Source organism: Bos indicus x Bos taurus, chromosome X (genome assembly GCF_003369695.1).
Source record: "Bos indicus x Bos taurus breed Angus x Brahman F1 hybrid chromosome X, Bos_hybrid_MaternalHap_v2.0, whole genome shotgun sequence".
In the NCBI taxonomy this organism is placed as follows: domain Eukaryota; kingdom Metazoa; phylum Chordata; class Mammalia; order Artiodactyla; family Bovidae; genus Bos; species Bos indicus x Bos taurus.
The window spans coordinates 16,620,739-16,635,705 of NC_040105.1; the positions used below are offsets into that span (position 1 = coordinate 16,620,739).

The 14,967-nt window shown below is 44.8% G+C and overlaps 1 protein-coding gene across 5 annotated transcripts in view; it reads right to left on the reverse strand.

Moving 5' to 3' along the window:
* The window catches only part of PHKA2 (phosphorylase kinase regulatory subunit alpha 2), a 91,760-nt gene that overhangs the window by 19,137 nt on the left and 57,656 nt on the right, over positions 1 to 14,967 (reverse strand). For all 5 annotated transcript variants that reach the window (XM_027533920.1, XM_027533918.1, XM_027533917.1 and 2 more), the window contains 7 exons: positions 14,526 to 14,604; positions 12,110 to 12,244; positions 11,342 to 11,451; positions 10,095 to 10,239; positions 9,755 to 9,833; positions 4,947 to 5,116; positions 3,886 to 4,059 (listed from right to left, as the gene is read on the reverse strand). In XM_027533920.1, the coding sequence (XP_027389721.1) occupies positions 3,886 to 4,059; positions 4,947 to 5,116; positions 9,755 to 9,833; positions 10,095 to 10,239; positions 11,342 to 11,451; positions 12,110 to 12,244; positions 14,526 to 14,604 (892 nt within the window). The remainder of the gene's footprint in view (positions 1 to 3,885; positions 4,060 to 4,946; positions 5,117 to 9,754; positions 9,834 to 10,094; positions 10,240 to 11,341; positions 11,452 to 12,109; positions 12,245 to 14,525; positions 14,605 to 14,967) is intronic.

The following is a 14,967-nucleotide window of genomic DNA, read 5'->3' on the forward strand; positions in this document are numbered from 1 at the left end:
AGACGCTTGTTCCTTGGAAGAAAGCTATGACAAACCTAGACAGTATATTAGAAAGCAGAGACATCACTTTGCTGACAAAGGTCCATACAGTCAAATCTATGGCTTTTCCAATAGTCATGTACAGATGTGACAGTTGGACCATAAAGAAGGCTGAGTGTCGAACAATGCCTTTGAACTGTGGTGCTGGAGAAGATTCTTGAGACACCCTTGGACAGCAAGGAGATCAAACCAGTCAATCCTAAAGGAAATCAATCCTGAATACTCATTGGAAGGACTGATGCTAAAGCTGAAGCTCCAATACTTTGGCCATCTGCTGCAAAGTGTCGACTCATTGGAAAAGACTCTGACGCTAGGAAAGATTGAAGGCAGGAGGAGAAGGGGGCCACAGAGAATGATATTTTGGATGGCATTACTGACTCACTGGACATGAGTTTGAGCAAACTCCAGGAGACAGTGAAGGACAGGGAAGCCTGGCGTGCTGCCGTCCATGGGGTTGCAAAGAGTTGGACACAACTTAGTGACTGAACAACAGTTTTCAGACTTGAAAGGTCTCAACAATTTTACCCGACATAAACTTGTTTCCCAAGGAACTACTGGATGTCCTCCACCAAATAAAACAGTAAGCTAACCAAGAGGAAAAGCTGAGATACAGAAAATAGAAGAGTCAAGAAGGAATTCTCCAGTATGATGGTGAAGGAAGATTTTAGGATAAAATCTACATCCTGGAGACTCCCCTGGAGGTCCAGTGGTTAAGACTCCATACCCTCGTTGGAGGGGGCATGGGTTTGATACCAGGCTGTGGAACTAAGATCCTACATGCAGCATGCAGCCAATTGGAAATAAAAAATCTACATCCTGGACACAGAGGGCAGCCAGGCCAAAACGGTCAGTGAACTTCAGAAACACGCACAATGAGGGCTACCATCACTGGGCCCTGTTCCAATGAAACTATTGAAACTATTCTAGAATGTATTCCACCAAAGGAATAAATTGAGAAGGGAGAATACGCCAGAATCAAGAAACAGGGAACCCAACTGAAGAGATAAGCAAAGGAGATTCCAAGGATTATAATAAAGAAGAGTCCCAGGATGCCAGGTATGCAAAAGGCCTAGAGAGCAATCAGTCAGACAGGAGGAGACTTTTGGACTCTAAGTAGTGAGACCATGAGTTTCATATATATGGTTGACCTTGTGGAAGTTTCTATTGCGTGGCCACTGGAGGGAAGTGAAGCTAATTACAAGGGCAACTGTTATTTTTAGAAAAAAATGAAAAGCAAAAATGATAATGTAGTATACTATAATACTGAGTTGGGAATAACATTTACACACATACAAAGAGAGTAATAGTGAATACTGATTTAACTAAACCTTAATACTGGGAATAATATTTACATACATACAAAGACAGAAATAGTGAATACTGATTTAACTAAACCTTAATATAACTGCATGGACAGGTTAGAGGAAGTGAAGTAGAGGAGGGGTGATTTAAGACAGGTGAATTCCTCACCTGCATAAGAGAAAGGTCACAGATACTGAATAAACTTGATGCATCAAAGACAGGAGATCAGTCCAGTCGCTCAGTCATATCCGACTCTTTGCAACCCCATGAACCGCAGCACGTTAGGCCTCTCTGTCCACCATGAGTTTGAGTCCACTCAAACTCATGTCCATTGAGTCGGTGATGCCATCCAAACATCTCATCCTCTGTCATCCCTTCTCCTCCTACCCTCAATCTTTCCCAGCATCAGGGTCTTTTCAAATGAGTCCGCTCTTGGCATCAGGTGGCCAAAGTATTGGAGTTTCAGCTTCAACATCAGTCCTTCCAATGAACACCCAAGACTGATCTCCTTTAGGATGGACTGGTTGGATCTCCTTGCAGTCCAAGGGACTCTCAAGAGTCTTCTACAACACCACAGTTCAAAAGCATCTGTTCTTTGGTGCTCAGCTTTCTTTATGGTCCAACTATCACATCCATACATGACCACTGGAAAAACCATAGCCTTGACTAGATGGACCTTTGTTGGCAAAGTAATGTCTTTGATTTTTAATATGCTATCTAGGTTGGTCATAACTTTCCTTCCAAGGAGTGTCTTTTAATTTCATGGCTGCAACCACCATCTGCAGTGATTGTGGAGCCCAAAGAAATCAAGTCAGCCACTGTTTCCACTGTTTCTCCATCTATATGCCATGAAGTGATAGGACTGGATGCCATGATCTTCGTTTTCTGAATGTTGAGCTTTAAGCCAACTTTTTCACTTTCCTCTTTCACTTTCATCAAGAGGCTCTTTAGTTCTTCACTTTCTGCCATAAGGGTGGTGTCATCTGCATACCTGAGGTTATTGATATTTCTCCCAGCAATCTTGATTCAGCTTGTGCTTCTTCCAGCCCAGCGTTTCTCATGATGTATTCTGCATATAAGTTAAATAAGCAGGGTGCCAATATACAGCCTTGACGTGCTCCTTTTCCTATTTGGAACCAGTCTGTTGTTCCATGTCCAGTTCTAACTGTTGCTTCCTGACCTGCATACAGGTTTCTCAAGAAGCAGGTCAGGTGGTCTGGTATTCCCATCTCTTTCAGAATTTTCCACAGTTTATTGTGATCCACACAGTCAAAGGCTTTGGTATAGTCAATAAAGCAGAAATAAATGTTTTTCTGGAACTCTCTTGCTTTTTTGACGGTCCAGCGGATGTTGGCAATTTATCTCTGGTTCTTCTGCCTTTTCTAAAACCAGCTTGAACATCTGGAAGTTCACGGTTCATGTATTGCTGAAGCCTGGTTTGGAGAATTTTGAGCATTACTTTACTAGTGTGTGAGATGAGTGCAATTGTGTGGTAGTTTGAGCATTCTTTGGCATTGCCTTTCTTTGGGATTGGAATGAAAACTGACCTTTTCCAGTCCTGTGGATACGGCTGAGTTTTCCAAACTCGCTGGCATATTGAGTGCAGGACTTTCACAGCATCATCTCTCAGGATTTGAAATATCTCAACTGGAATTCTATCACCTCTACTAGCTTTGTTCATAGTGATGCTTCCTAAGGCCCACTTGACTTCACATTCCAGGATGTCTGGCTCTAGGTCAGTGATCACACCATTGTGATTATCTGGGTTGTGAATATCTGTTTTGTATAGTTCTTCTGTGTATTCTTGTCACCTCTTCTTAATCTCTTCTGCATCTGTTAGGTCCATACCATTTCTGTCCTTGATTGAGCCCATTTTTGCATGAAATGTTCCCTTTGTATCTCTAATTTTCTTGAAGAGATCTGTAGTCTTCCCCATACTATTGTTTTCCTCTATTTCATTGTATTGATCTCTGAGGAAGGCTTTCATATCTCTCCTTGCTATTCTTTGGAACTCTGCATTCTCTGCTTATCTTTCCTTTTCTCCTTTGCTTTTTGCTTCTCTTCTTTTCTGAGCTAATTTTAAGTCCTCCTCAGACAGCCATTTTGCTTTTTTGCATTTCTTTTTCTTGGAGATGTTCTTGATTCCTGTCTCCTATACAATGTCATGAACCTCCGTCCATAGTTCATCAGGTACTCTATCAGATCTAGTCCCTTAAATCTATTTCTCACTTCTACTGTATAATCAAAAGGGATTTGATTTAGGTCATTCAAAGATATGGAAATATGAAAAGAAACAATTAAGAGTTGAAAAGCGGTTGTCCCTAAGTAGAAGGACTGGGGGAAGTGAGGAGGGAAAGGTGGGGAACTGAGGAGGGGAAAGGTGGGGCAGTGAGAAGGGAAAGGTGGGGAAGTGAGGCGGGGAAAGGTGGGGAAGTGAACAGCTGCACTTTGTTGCCTTTAGGACCTTTGACTTGTTCATTACGCTCACACATTACTTTCATAAAAGAAGTTATTTTAGTAGGCAGAGAAGAGTTAATAACGTACATGGAATTTCCAAGCCCTTTGCTTTTGCCATCACAGAAAGTATATCCCGAGTGGAATGGATAGCACTGAAAACCTGGTTGTCCTCTGTCTTCTTACAGAGAGGTGGCAGATAGCACTTCGAGGATGTGCTTTGCAGAAGGTGGTTGATATACTGGTCAAGCTCGTCCTGGCTTTCTGTAATTACACAGGTAAGAAGGACAGCCAATGAAAACAAGCTGCAGAAACAACCTAAATGCATAAAATTGATTATGTGTAGCTGCAAGTGCTGAACAGATTTAGCAGAAGACAACATTTTGATATAGATACTTGACTTCCACTCTGCCTCTAGAAAGGAAGAGGTTTACCTAGATGATGCATGTGTTTATAAAGTTATCGTTTGGAAAAACTTCATTCTAAAAAAAAAGAAAAATACAGGTCAAGATGGTGTTTATATCACATCATCCCAGGAGGAGCTGAAAATGTAGACAATCTGAGGGCCAGCAGTCAACATCCAATCTTTTGGTTTTCATTTGTCCTGAATGGGCTACACATTATGGAACGCCCCACAGACCCAATCCCAAGTCCTATCTAGAAGTGAAAAACAGGTCACTTCAACTCCAACCTTGCTCACTTTGAGAAATGTTATATACGTAAGATTTCATCACTTACATCCAATTGAGCCAAGACCATTCTACCACTTCTTTGAAAATTCAGGAAATGTGTTTCTTTGTATTTTGTGAAAAGTCTCCATTCCTGAAACTCTTTGTCCCTCTAGATTTAAAAAAAAGCCTCACTTTTGCAGTTTAGGTTTTTAAAGTGGCAACCCACTCCAGTATTCTTGCCTGGAGAACCTATGGACAGAGGAGCCTGGTGGGCTACAGTCCATGGGATTGCAAAGAGTCTGACATGACTGAGCAACTAACACTTTCTTTTATTCATTTTAATACATCAAAGTTTCTGAAGACTTTTTTGTTGTACTAGTTACCAATTATTTTCTGTGCTTGAGTTTTAGGGCAACTTTATCACAATGCCAAGGCTTAAATAAATTCAGGGACTGCCTGCAAAGGCATTCCAAGCTGTACCTTGATTATAGGTGTCTTCCAAATATCCTCCCAGGTCTGAATCACTATCAGGACTGAAGGTCCCTTCACTGGCATCATCAAACAACTTCTCATCACAGTCTGGATCCAGGAAGGTCAGATACGTGTAGAAAGAGGTGGTGAGAAATTCCGAAAGACTCCCTAATTTTACTCTGCCAAGGAGACACTTTGTTAGAGATATAGGTGGACATGGACAAACTTCCATGATGAATCATCCAGAGACGATTTTCAATAACTAGGTGGCACTTCTGCCAGAATCCATAAATATGTCACTTGCAGACTGCCCCATACAAGTAGTCCAGCCAAGAAATGAAAATGAAAATTCAATAGCAAGTATGAAGTGGAAGCACACAGCATATTAGAAGCCAAAATGAATCATACTGATTTCTTATTCCCAAACCCAACACAAATAGATATCTATTTTACTGAACCAACCAAAGTTTTACAAAACATACTGAGCGAACCACTTTTAAACAGAGCCAACCCTTGAGGATTTTTTGCCCTAAAACAACTAGACCAGAATAAAACCACAGGAAATGATTCTCTGGGTGCACTAGTGCTAGCTTTTATGAGTCCCTGTCACACAAGGCCCAGGGAGGAGAGTGGGGGTAAATGTTGGGAGAGTCACTGCTCTGAGCCAAGTTCTCTCTAGAAGGAATGTGATGGGTGGGCCATCTCCAGAAGGGACACTGGCTCAGAGTCGCCCTATCGTCAGTCTGGGAAAAGTTCCACAGAACCTCTGGGAACAGGGTTTGGCAGTATGGGGTTCTTCTACAAAGGCAGCAGTCTCCAAGTTCTTGCTTCCCAAGCCTGGGATGTCTACCCTACAGAAAGAGAGCCAGCACTATGTGGCTCTCTAACATTATTCTTAAAATGTTGGATCTGGAGGCAGAAAACTATAGGCTGCCTCAGAGCTACCAGGGTCAGATTATGACTGGTTCAAATGGCTTAGTTGGAGAAGAGTAAACAGAAGCAGGCAATGCAAATGATTTCACACGTTTCTGAACCTCAAGAAGGCAAGAAGTGCTGCCTCAGAGTGAGAAAAGCCTTCTAATCGAGTAAAGGTAAAAGTGCAAGTCTCTCAGTCCTGTCCAACTCTTTGGGATCCCATGGACTATACAGACCATGGAATTCTCTCAGCCAGAATATTGGAGTGGGTAGCCTTTCCTTACTCCAGGGGATCTTCCCAACTCAGGGAACAAACCCAGGTCTCCCATATTGCAGGGGGATTCTTTACCAGCTGAGCCACAAGGGAAGCCCAAGAATACTGGAGTAGGTGGGTAGCCTATCCCTTCTCCAGTGGATCTTCCCAATCCAGGAATGGAAAATAGAACTGGGGTCTCCAGTGCAAAGAAATAGAGGAAAACAATAGAATGGGAAAGACTAGAGATCTCTTCAAGAAAATCAGAGATACCAAGAGAACATTTCATGCAATGATAAGCACAATAAAGGGAAGAAACAGTAAGGACCTAACAGAAGCAGAAGAGATTAAGAAGAGGTGACATGAATACATAGAACTGTACAAAAAAGGTCTTAATGACCTGGATAACAATGATGGTGTGGTCACTCACCTAGGATCAGACATCCTGGAGTGTGAAGTCAAGTGGGCCTTAGGAAGCATCACTATGAACAAAGCTAGTGGAGGTGATAGAACTCTAGCTGAGCTATTTCAAATCCTAAATGATGATGCTGTGAAAGTGCTGTACTCAATATGCCAGTAAATTTAGAAAACTCAGCAGTGGCCACAGGACTGGAAAAGGTCAGTTTTTATTCCAATACCAAAGAAGGGCAATGCTAAAAATGTTCAAACTACCACACAGCTGTGCTCATTTCACATGCTAGCAAGGTCATTCTCAAAATCCTTCAAGCTAGGCTTCAACAGTATTTGAACTGAGAACTTCCCCATGTTCAAGCTGGATTTAGAAAAGGCAGAGGAACCAGAGATCAAATTGCCAATATCTGTTGGATCACAGAAAAAGCAAGAGAATTCCAGAAAAACATGTACTTCTGCTTCACTGATTATGCTAAAGTCTTTGACTGTGCGGATCACAACAAACTGTAGAAAACTCTTAAGAGAGAGGAATACCAGACCACCTTACCTGTCTCCTGAGAAACCAGTATACAGGGCAAGAAGCAACAGTTATAACTGGACATGGAACAGTGGACTGGTTCCAAATTGGGAAAGGAGTACGTCAAGGCTGTATATCGTCACCCTTCTTATTTAACTTATATACAGAGTACATCATGTGACATGCTGGGCTGGATGAAGCACAAGCTGGAATCAAGATTGCCAGGAGAAATACCAATAACCTCAGGTATGCAGATGACACCACCCTTATGGCAGAAAGCGAAGATGAACTAAAGAGCCTCTTGATGAGGGTGAAAGAGTGAAAAAGCTGGCTTAAAACTCAACATTCAAAAAACTAAGATCATGTCATTGGGTCCCATCACTTCATGGCAAATAGATGGAGAAACAATGGAAACAGTGACAGACTTTATTTTCTTGGGCTCCAAAATCACTGCAGATGGTGACTGCAGCCATGAAATTAAAAGATGCTTGCTCCTTGGAAGAAAAGCTATGACCAACCTAGGCAGCAAATTAAAAAGCAGAGACATCACTTTGCTGACAAAGGGCCATATAGTCAAAGCTATGGTTTTTCCAGTAGTCACATATGGATGTGAGAGCTGGACCATCAAGAAGTCTGAGCACCTAAGATTTGATGCTTTTGAATTGTTGTGCTGGAAGACTCTTAAGAGTCCCATGGACTGCAAGGAGATCCAACCAGTCCATTCTAAAGGAAATCAGTCCTGAATATTCATTGGAAGGACTGATGCTGAAGCTCCAATACTTTGGCCACCTGATGTGAAGAGCTGACTCACTGGAAAAGATCCTGATGCTGGGAAAGATTGAAGGCAGGAGGAGAAGGGGACGACAGGATGAGCTGGTTGGATGGCATCACTGACTTGATGGACATGAGTTTGAGCAAGCTCTGGGAGATGGTGAAGGACAGGGAAGCCTGGCGGGCTGCAGTCCATTGGGGTCACAAAGAGTCAGACATGACTTAGCAACCGAACAACAACCAGGTGGGTCCACAGGATAGAGTCTGGCATGTACGGTGAGTTCAGTTTCTCAAATACCCTCAGACTTAAAAAAGAGCCAAAATGAGATTCAACTTTAATTATGAATTATTTAGTAGGAATCGTGGAGCCTAGGCATCCCTCTTTCTTTCCATGGATCTGGGAATTGTTTGCCGTACTCTGTAACCAGGAGCCCCTCCCGATTCCTGTAAGCCCCCATCCAGCTCAACACGGTGGTTAAAGTATTTACATGGCGCTTTGGCACCTACTCATCTTGTGCCCCTGGCTCTCTGAGCCTACAGATCCTTGCATACAAAATAGGAATATTTTGCATACAAAATAGGAATATTTGCTCAAGACAAAGCAAAGGACAACGTGAGACGACACATAAATAGACAGAATACACTACATGCTCAAACAATTGTACACAGTATCCTTTTGACAATGTTAAGATTTCAGAAAAAGAATTCATTTTGGAAAACAGTCAATTACGGGCGTATGGTATTGTCTGTCGGTTATGACACCATATGCCAGGTGGTAACTTATCCAAGCTGGAGATGAACTGTACACAAGTGGATGCCAACTGCAGTCATGGCACCAGCCCTGGGATGTTGACAGCAGAATGCTGAGGAGGACCTCGCTGACACTCCTGAGAAAGGCCAGGAGAAGCCTGGAGCAAGGGCCACTTCAAGTGTGCAGCAAACCCCACAGCAAGTTCAGTGAGCAGAGGTGCCAGCCCTGGTGCTTAGAAATAATACAGTGACTCAACCCAGAGGACATCGGGCTAAGTGAAATCAACCAGTCACAAAAAGGCAAACACTAGATGAGGCCACTTAGGAGAGACACCTAGAGACAGAAAGCAGACCCTGGTTGTCAGGGCCAGGGGCGGGGCAGATGGAGAGTGGTTTCAGGGGTACAGAGTTTCAGTTTTACAAGATGAAAAGAGCTCTAAGAGACTGGTTGCAAACAATGTGAATGTACTTAATGCAACCGAATTGTACACTTAAAATGGTTAAGGTGGGCAATTTTATATTACATATAGTTTACAATTTAAAAAATTTACCATGGCAGCAGGGTCCCTGGCATGGGAGGATGTGAGAAGAAAGGCAAACTTCAATTTCCAAACACTTCTAGCAACTGGCATTCCATCAGGGACCTAGTGGCAGCCTCCCTGACCTCAGGAAAGGCCACATGTGACTTGAGCTGGCTGCGTGCTGAGGCTCTCCTGGGGCCCTTCTGGCATATTCCAGGAGTTTCACGGAGATCAAGACACAGAGGCTACAGAGAAATCCTCTACCTTGTGACAGGGGTGTCCCTGGGAGGTGAGCCCCCATCCCTTAAGGTGTTGGCACCCTCAAGCCAAGGAGTGATTTGATTACTGAGCACCTACCAGCCCCAAGGCACCAGAAACAGACTCCACATTCCACACATGCATCTCAAGGGGGACACTTCAGAGAGACTTGATTCGCTCACAGCTCTATGCTCCAGGCCTCCTGGCACCCATACAAGCTTCACAAACACCCAGCAAATACTGCTTAGAGATAATTCCAGTTTCATATGGGTAAACCGGATTAGATGTTTTAACTTCCTTTTTACTCCAAAGCTCTACACTTCTATGTTCAGCAGTGGATATGAAAAATGGGAGAAGGGCAGTAAAAGGGTTTAAGAAAGGTCAATGTTACTTTTGTTTTCTAGAAAAAATCACAAATTACCTAGCTCCTCCAAAATATCCATCCTCTAGTTTGCGAATTGTAGCAAGAACAGCGGAATGAATATCTGAGCCATCATTTGCTAAAAAGACAAAAAAAAAAAAAAAAACAGATGAATTAGTTCACTCCATCTGGGAATACTTTGTTTGGGTATGTGCTGAAACGTGTTCATCAACACCAACCAATTAAAGTACGTATAGGAGGTTCCCGACCTCAGAACCCTAACTGCTCAGAACCCTCTTTGGTACCTAGCTCTGTCCATGGGACTCATTTTAAACATTTTGCAAAGATTAAAGACCACCCATGGGACATGAGTCAGGGCAGATCAAGTTCACGGACTTACTGAGCATGGTATGCGTGATGGGGAAGGTGAGCGTGGGTCTGCCCGTCATCCGCCAGCAGGTGCACAGGTAGGCCAGCTCAATCCTCAGCATCTCTACGATCATCTCATTGTCCAGGGCCAGGTAGAAGTGATGCTGGTCGGTGAACTGCAAGTCACAACAGGTCAGGTTCAACACTGTCCTGCCTTCCCTCCACACAACCTCAGCTGTCATTCACCGCAGCACCAATCCTTGCATTTTGTTTCCAGAGAAGAGACTCAACCCTGGCTCCATCATGGGGCTTTCCTTGTGACCACACCCATTGATCTGCCCCAGCCTGGAGCTAGGGCTCCATTAGCACTAACTGTGGGAGGAAAGGGCGCTAGGCTAGGTCTATTTATGGCTCCTCAGATGGGGATTTAAGGACCTAGCCAGCACTGCTGTCCCTGAAAGGAAATCAATAACTCCTTAATTCCAGTTGCGGTCCAGGGCTGCTGAGCTCAGAGATGCTTTCCTAGTAGGGCCGCTGAGAGCAGGTGAGACATGGAGACTGTTTACCTGACTGACGGCCTGGTTAACGTGAACTATGGGCACTGTTGCATCGTGTCCAGGAAAATCATACTGCTGCCCTGGCCTCTGGACCCATGCACACTCCACTCTGGTCTAAAATTCGTTATGAAGGGAAATAACTCCTAAGATTTGAGCAAGCAGCACAGGCTGGATGAGAAAGGGCAATTTGAGGTGACTGACCCATGAGCCCATGGCCAACTATGTGCCCGGGGCTGTGCCTCATGCTGACAAACTGATCCCTCAGCTGGCCTTTCTAGCTGCTCATCTGCATTCCACAGGGCTAGTTTCCTTTGGAAACAAAAACTCTAAAGAGAAGACCCATAAAAGCAGTATATTCAGAATCCCATCAAGGGGGCTGGGGCCTGAAAACTCAGACTCCCCATGTGGGAGTCCACTGACAGAGGCCCTGCTGACAAGCTGAGAGAGTGTTAGGGGGCACAAGGGCTGTAAGTGGCATGCACTAGCCACTTTTTAAAATGTGTGCATTTCATACTGGAAGTGATGGCATACTCAGAGCTAAGCAGCATTTACTGAGCACCAACCATGAGTAAAGGACTGTGTTAGGTCTTGGATGTCATCTTTTGTCTGTATTTGAACACTTGCATGCACATCCTGCTGCATTCAAAGTAGCTTGCCAAACAGAAAAAGAGAGCTTAATAAACAAATGCTTGTTGCTTTGCTACTGGCCTGCTCTTCTCACCTGGGGCGTGAAAGTAAAGATCTGGTTCCTAATCACGTATAGTTTCGATGTCCCAAGGACACCAATGTGCCGATACGGTCGCCCACTCAATCTCATATTCTTATTCCGTCCTGTGTAGAAAGTAAGAGAGAAATTCAAGTTAGAGCAGGCACAGTGACATCTAATCCAAGTGATTCTGCCTAAGCCTGAACTTACTGATATGTTAAACAACTCACTCTAGGGTTTGGTTTTTCCAATACTGTTATCCTTTTTGGGACAAGGATGAATTAAGAATTCCACTCCCTTCTTTTCATGCATATATAAGAACAGCACCCAGTAAAACATCAATATGGAATAAAACTATTAAGAGGAGTTTATCGTTTACTTTTTATTTATTTAGTATGGAACCACGATCCTAAACAGTCAGATTTGAGATAAAGAGAACACACCTCCATTTTAATGGGTAAATGAGCATTTTTTAGACCATGGAAAAAATTTAGAAACATTATCAAGATGCAAATGACTGCTTAAGTTGTGAATTTCCAAATGGCTCTTTATTTTACCATATATCTGACAAATCACTGGCCACCTGAGGTGACATCTCCTGAACAGACATGAGAGGAATGTGCTTGTCCGGCTTGTCTCTTCACATCAAAGCAATCAAACCATCTACTTTGGTGCTTTGCCCAACTCTTTAGAATTTACATATATCACAGTTTCCCCCAGATCCCAAGCCTAGAACCAAGAAGCAACCTCCCCAAAAACACCTTGCTACTTCCCCAAACCTACCAAGCTTGGCATATATGTGACTAAGGATGCGGCCTGGCTGGACTCGGATTGGATGAATGTCAGCGATACTCTGGACGTTGACCCCATGTTTCCTCAGAAGCTCCTTAATGTGGTTGTTTTCTGCCAGAACAGTCACTGTGAACAAGAACGTAGTGTCTGCATTAGACGGTGGCCCTTGTCCCCTCACAGACACTCGCTGCCGTCTGCTCTTGTCTCTGATCTGTCATAGACACATGAGCAGGCTTGCCACAGGCTGGGAGGTTTTGAAGGGAAATGGACAGCACTTGTCCTGTTGCTCTTCCCAATTCTCTCTGGCCTCATCTCCCCTCAACACCTACAATGCATATTTAACAAGTGCCCTCAATGTACAAGACAGTCTAAGACCAGTTGAAATGGCTTGCAACAGGTCACAAGCCAAGTTACCAATGTCCTGCCTCTCTGACTGATGGGGAGGAGCTTTATACACTCAGGAGAGAAGGAAGGGTGGACCTACCTGTGGGCTGGTGGTAGTAGGGCAGCCTGGCCCACCGGGAAGCAGAGCACACGGACCCCGCTGATGGGCAAGAGCCACCCCAGAGGTGGGTCGCACACCCCAGTGGGCCGGGCTGGGGCCCATCTCCAGGGAGCAAGGCTGGGCATCTGGCTCTCTGGCAGGCAGGGCTCTGGGATGCCTGGGATGTGGGGTTTGAGATGGGCTTAGACCCCCATTCCTGCTGTACCAGTACCACCGGCTTTTAAGAGAAGGGATCATGCATTGACAAAGGGAAGGAGTGTCAGGGAGGGGGCTAGAGGAAGGGAGCTCTGGCCATACAGAGAGTGGCCACTGCCAGGTCCAGCTGTGTGGAGCCTGCTAGGAACTGGAGCAGCTTGGGGCGGTGTTGAGGCCAGAGGAAAGACTTCTTTACTGCTGATGTAGCCCCCTGAGCACTACCACTGAACCCTGAGGCCGGTGACTCCTGAAGCTATGATACCTACAAATGAGGCTGTTTGTACTTACATAGCATGTGAGACTTCTCCAAAGTATGTTAATACCCATGACCTCATCTGAGCCTCACAACAAGGCCCTGAGGGGAACCTACAGTTAGAGCCAAGCAGAGACAGGAAGGTAAGCCCCAGGCCCCAGCATGGGGACATTGGCCATGCAGGAGTGGGCCAGCAGCTGCCCTTCACATCCATCTCTCTGGAAGCTTCCAACACCATGCAGAGGTCCGCATGGATCACAGCCGAACAGCAGTCACTGTGTGGGAGTGACTCTTTCAGAGGAGACCTGTGAGCCTGCTGATATGACAGAACTGCACACAGAGAAGTTTCCAAGACCGGACTTCCCGTTCCTCTAGGCCACAACCTCTGATATTTTCTACTCTGTTTTCTTCTGTTGCATTAAAAAAAAAAATGGTGCTCAGGCTCCGTCAAGCTGTGCCAGCCCACAGCTGGAAAAGTGGCCTTGTGGACTGAAGGGATCACTTGGCAGCATGTGCTCCAGTGACAGGCAGAAACAGTGGGGTCAGCTGTCGGTCCCTCACATGTAAGAGGGGGATGATAACCATGATCGTCACAGTTTCTCCCTCATCAAGATGCTGTGATGGCTGGGCGTGTCTCGGCAGGCCTAGGACACAGCACTGACTGGTGATGACCTGCACACGACCTCTGCTGTAACCCAGGCAAGTGCAGCGAAATGCGTCCGTGGCCACAGACAGGGTTTCCTTTCATTTTCTCAATAATTGCTTTTGCTATATTGAGTGTGTGTGTATCAAGCAACACAGAAGCTACAAAAATAAGGCCGCTGTCCTTAAGAAATGTACAGTGTACACTAGGGTACACAGGCATAGACACAACGCGCTGATACTAGCTGGTGTAGAGGTCACTCTGAGGCGTGTGCACTCCTGGAGAGTCCCCCCTGGGAGGGAGAGTCCCCTTTGAGAGGGAGAGTCCTCCGTGGGAGGGAGAGCCTGAGGCACAGAGAGGAGAAGTCACGGGGCGGTCAGAGCCAGCGCTGCAGCAGTGGTTAGGCTAGTCCTGCACTTCCGTGGAAGTGCCGGCTGGAGAGGAGGGGAGGCAGGTGAGAACATGGACCAGCGGCTCTGGAAAGAAGTCAGACCTCCAAGGGAGGAATGAGTGAACTCTCACTTGGGTTTTGAGTTTTCAGCAAGGTCACATTCTACTTTTTAAAAGACAGCAGTTATGAAAAATGATGCTCAATGAATCACTTGTGCCCCAGTTGCAATCAAGGTTTAGATTCAAGAAAACTGCTGGCTAGAAACCAACTCTGAGATTAGGAGCTGCTGAATTATAGAACGTACTTCACAGAACTGATATATGCTAAAGTATATCCATACACAGTCTTTAAAAAAATTAAATGTGCTGTAAAAATTACATTGGTTTTCCAAAGTTAAATATGAATAGGAAACACACAAACCTTGTACGACGACATCAGGTTTGACTGAAGTGGAAAATCTTCTGTTCAAGGGATCAATTTCACCAGCAGCAAGGAATCCCTAGGAAAATAGGAGTATCAACGCCATGATACACAGATAAACTAAAAGTTCACCTTAAACCTAAGTTTGGAAATAAAATATGTGGAGGCTCAAGATCTTCAGTATTTTAGTCCTTTATATTTTTCCAAGGCAACTGCTTTTCTCTGAACATATTGTATACTATAGCATTTAGATGGCACTCTATCCTGTTTACAGCAGCCAGCTCTCCAGGGCTAGTCAAACATGCCAACCTTGGGAGAATAAGGGTAACTCGTGCTCCCTGACCCTCACCCCGTGCCAGGCACAGTGCTGAGCTCTGTTGCACAGTCCTCCTAATGGGTAGGCACCACCATTCACACCACCTTACCGGGTGCCTTGGCCTGA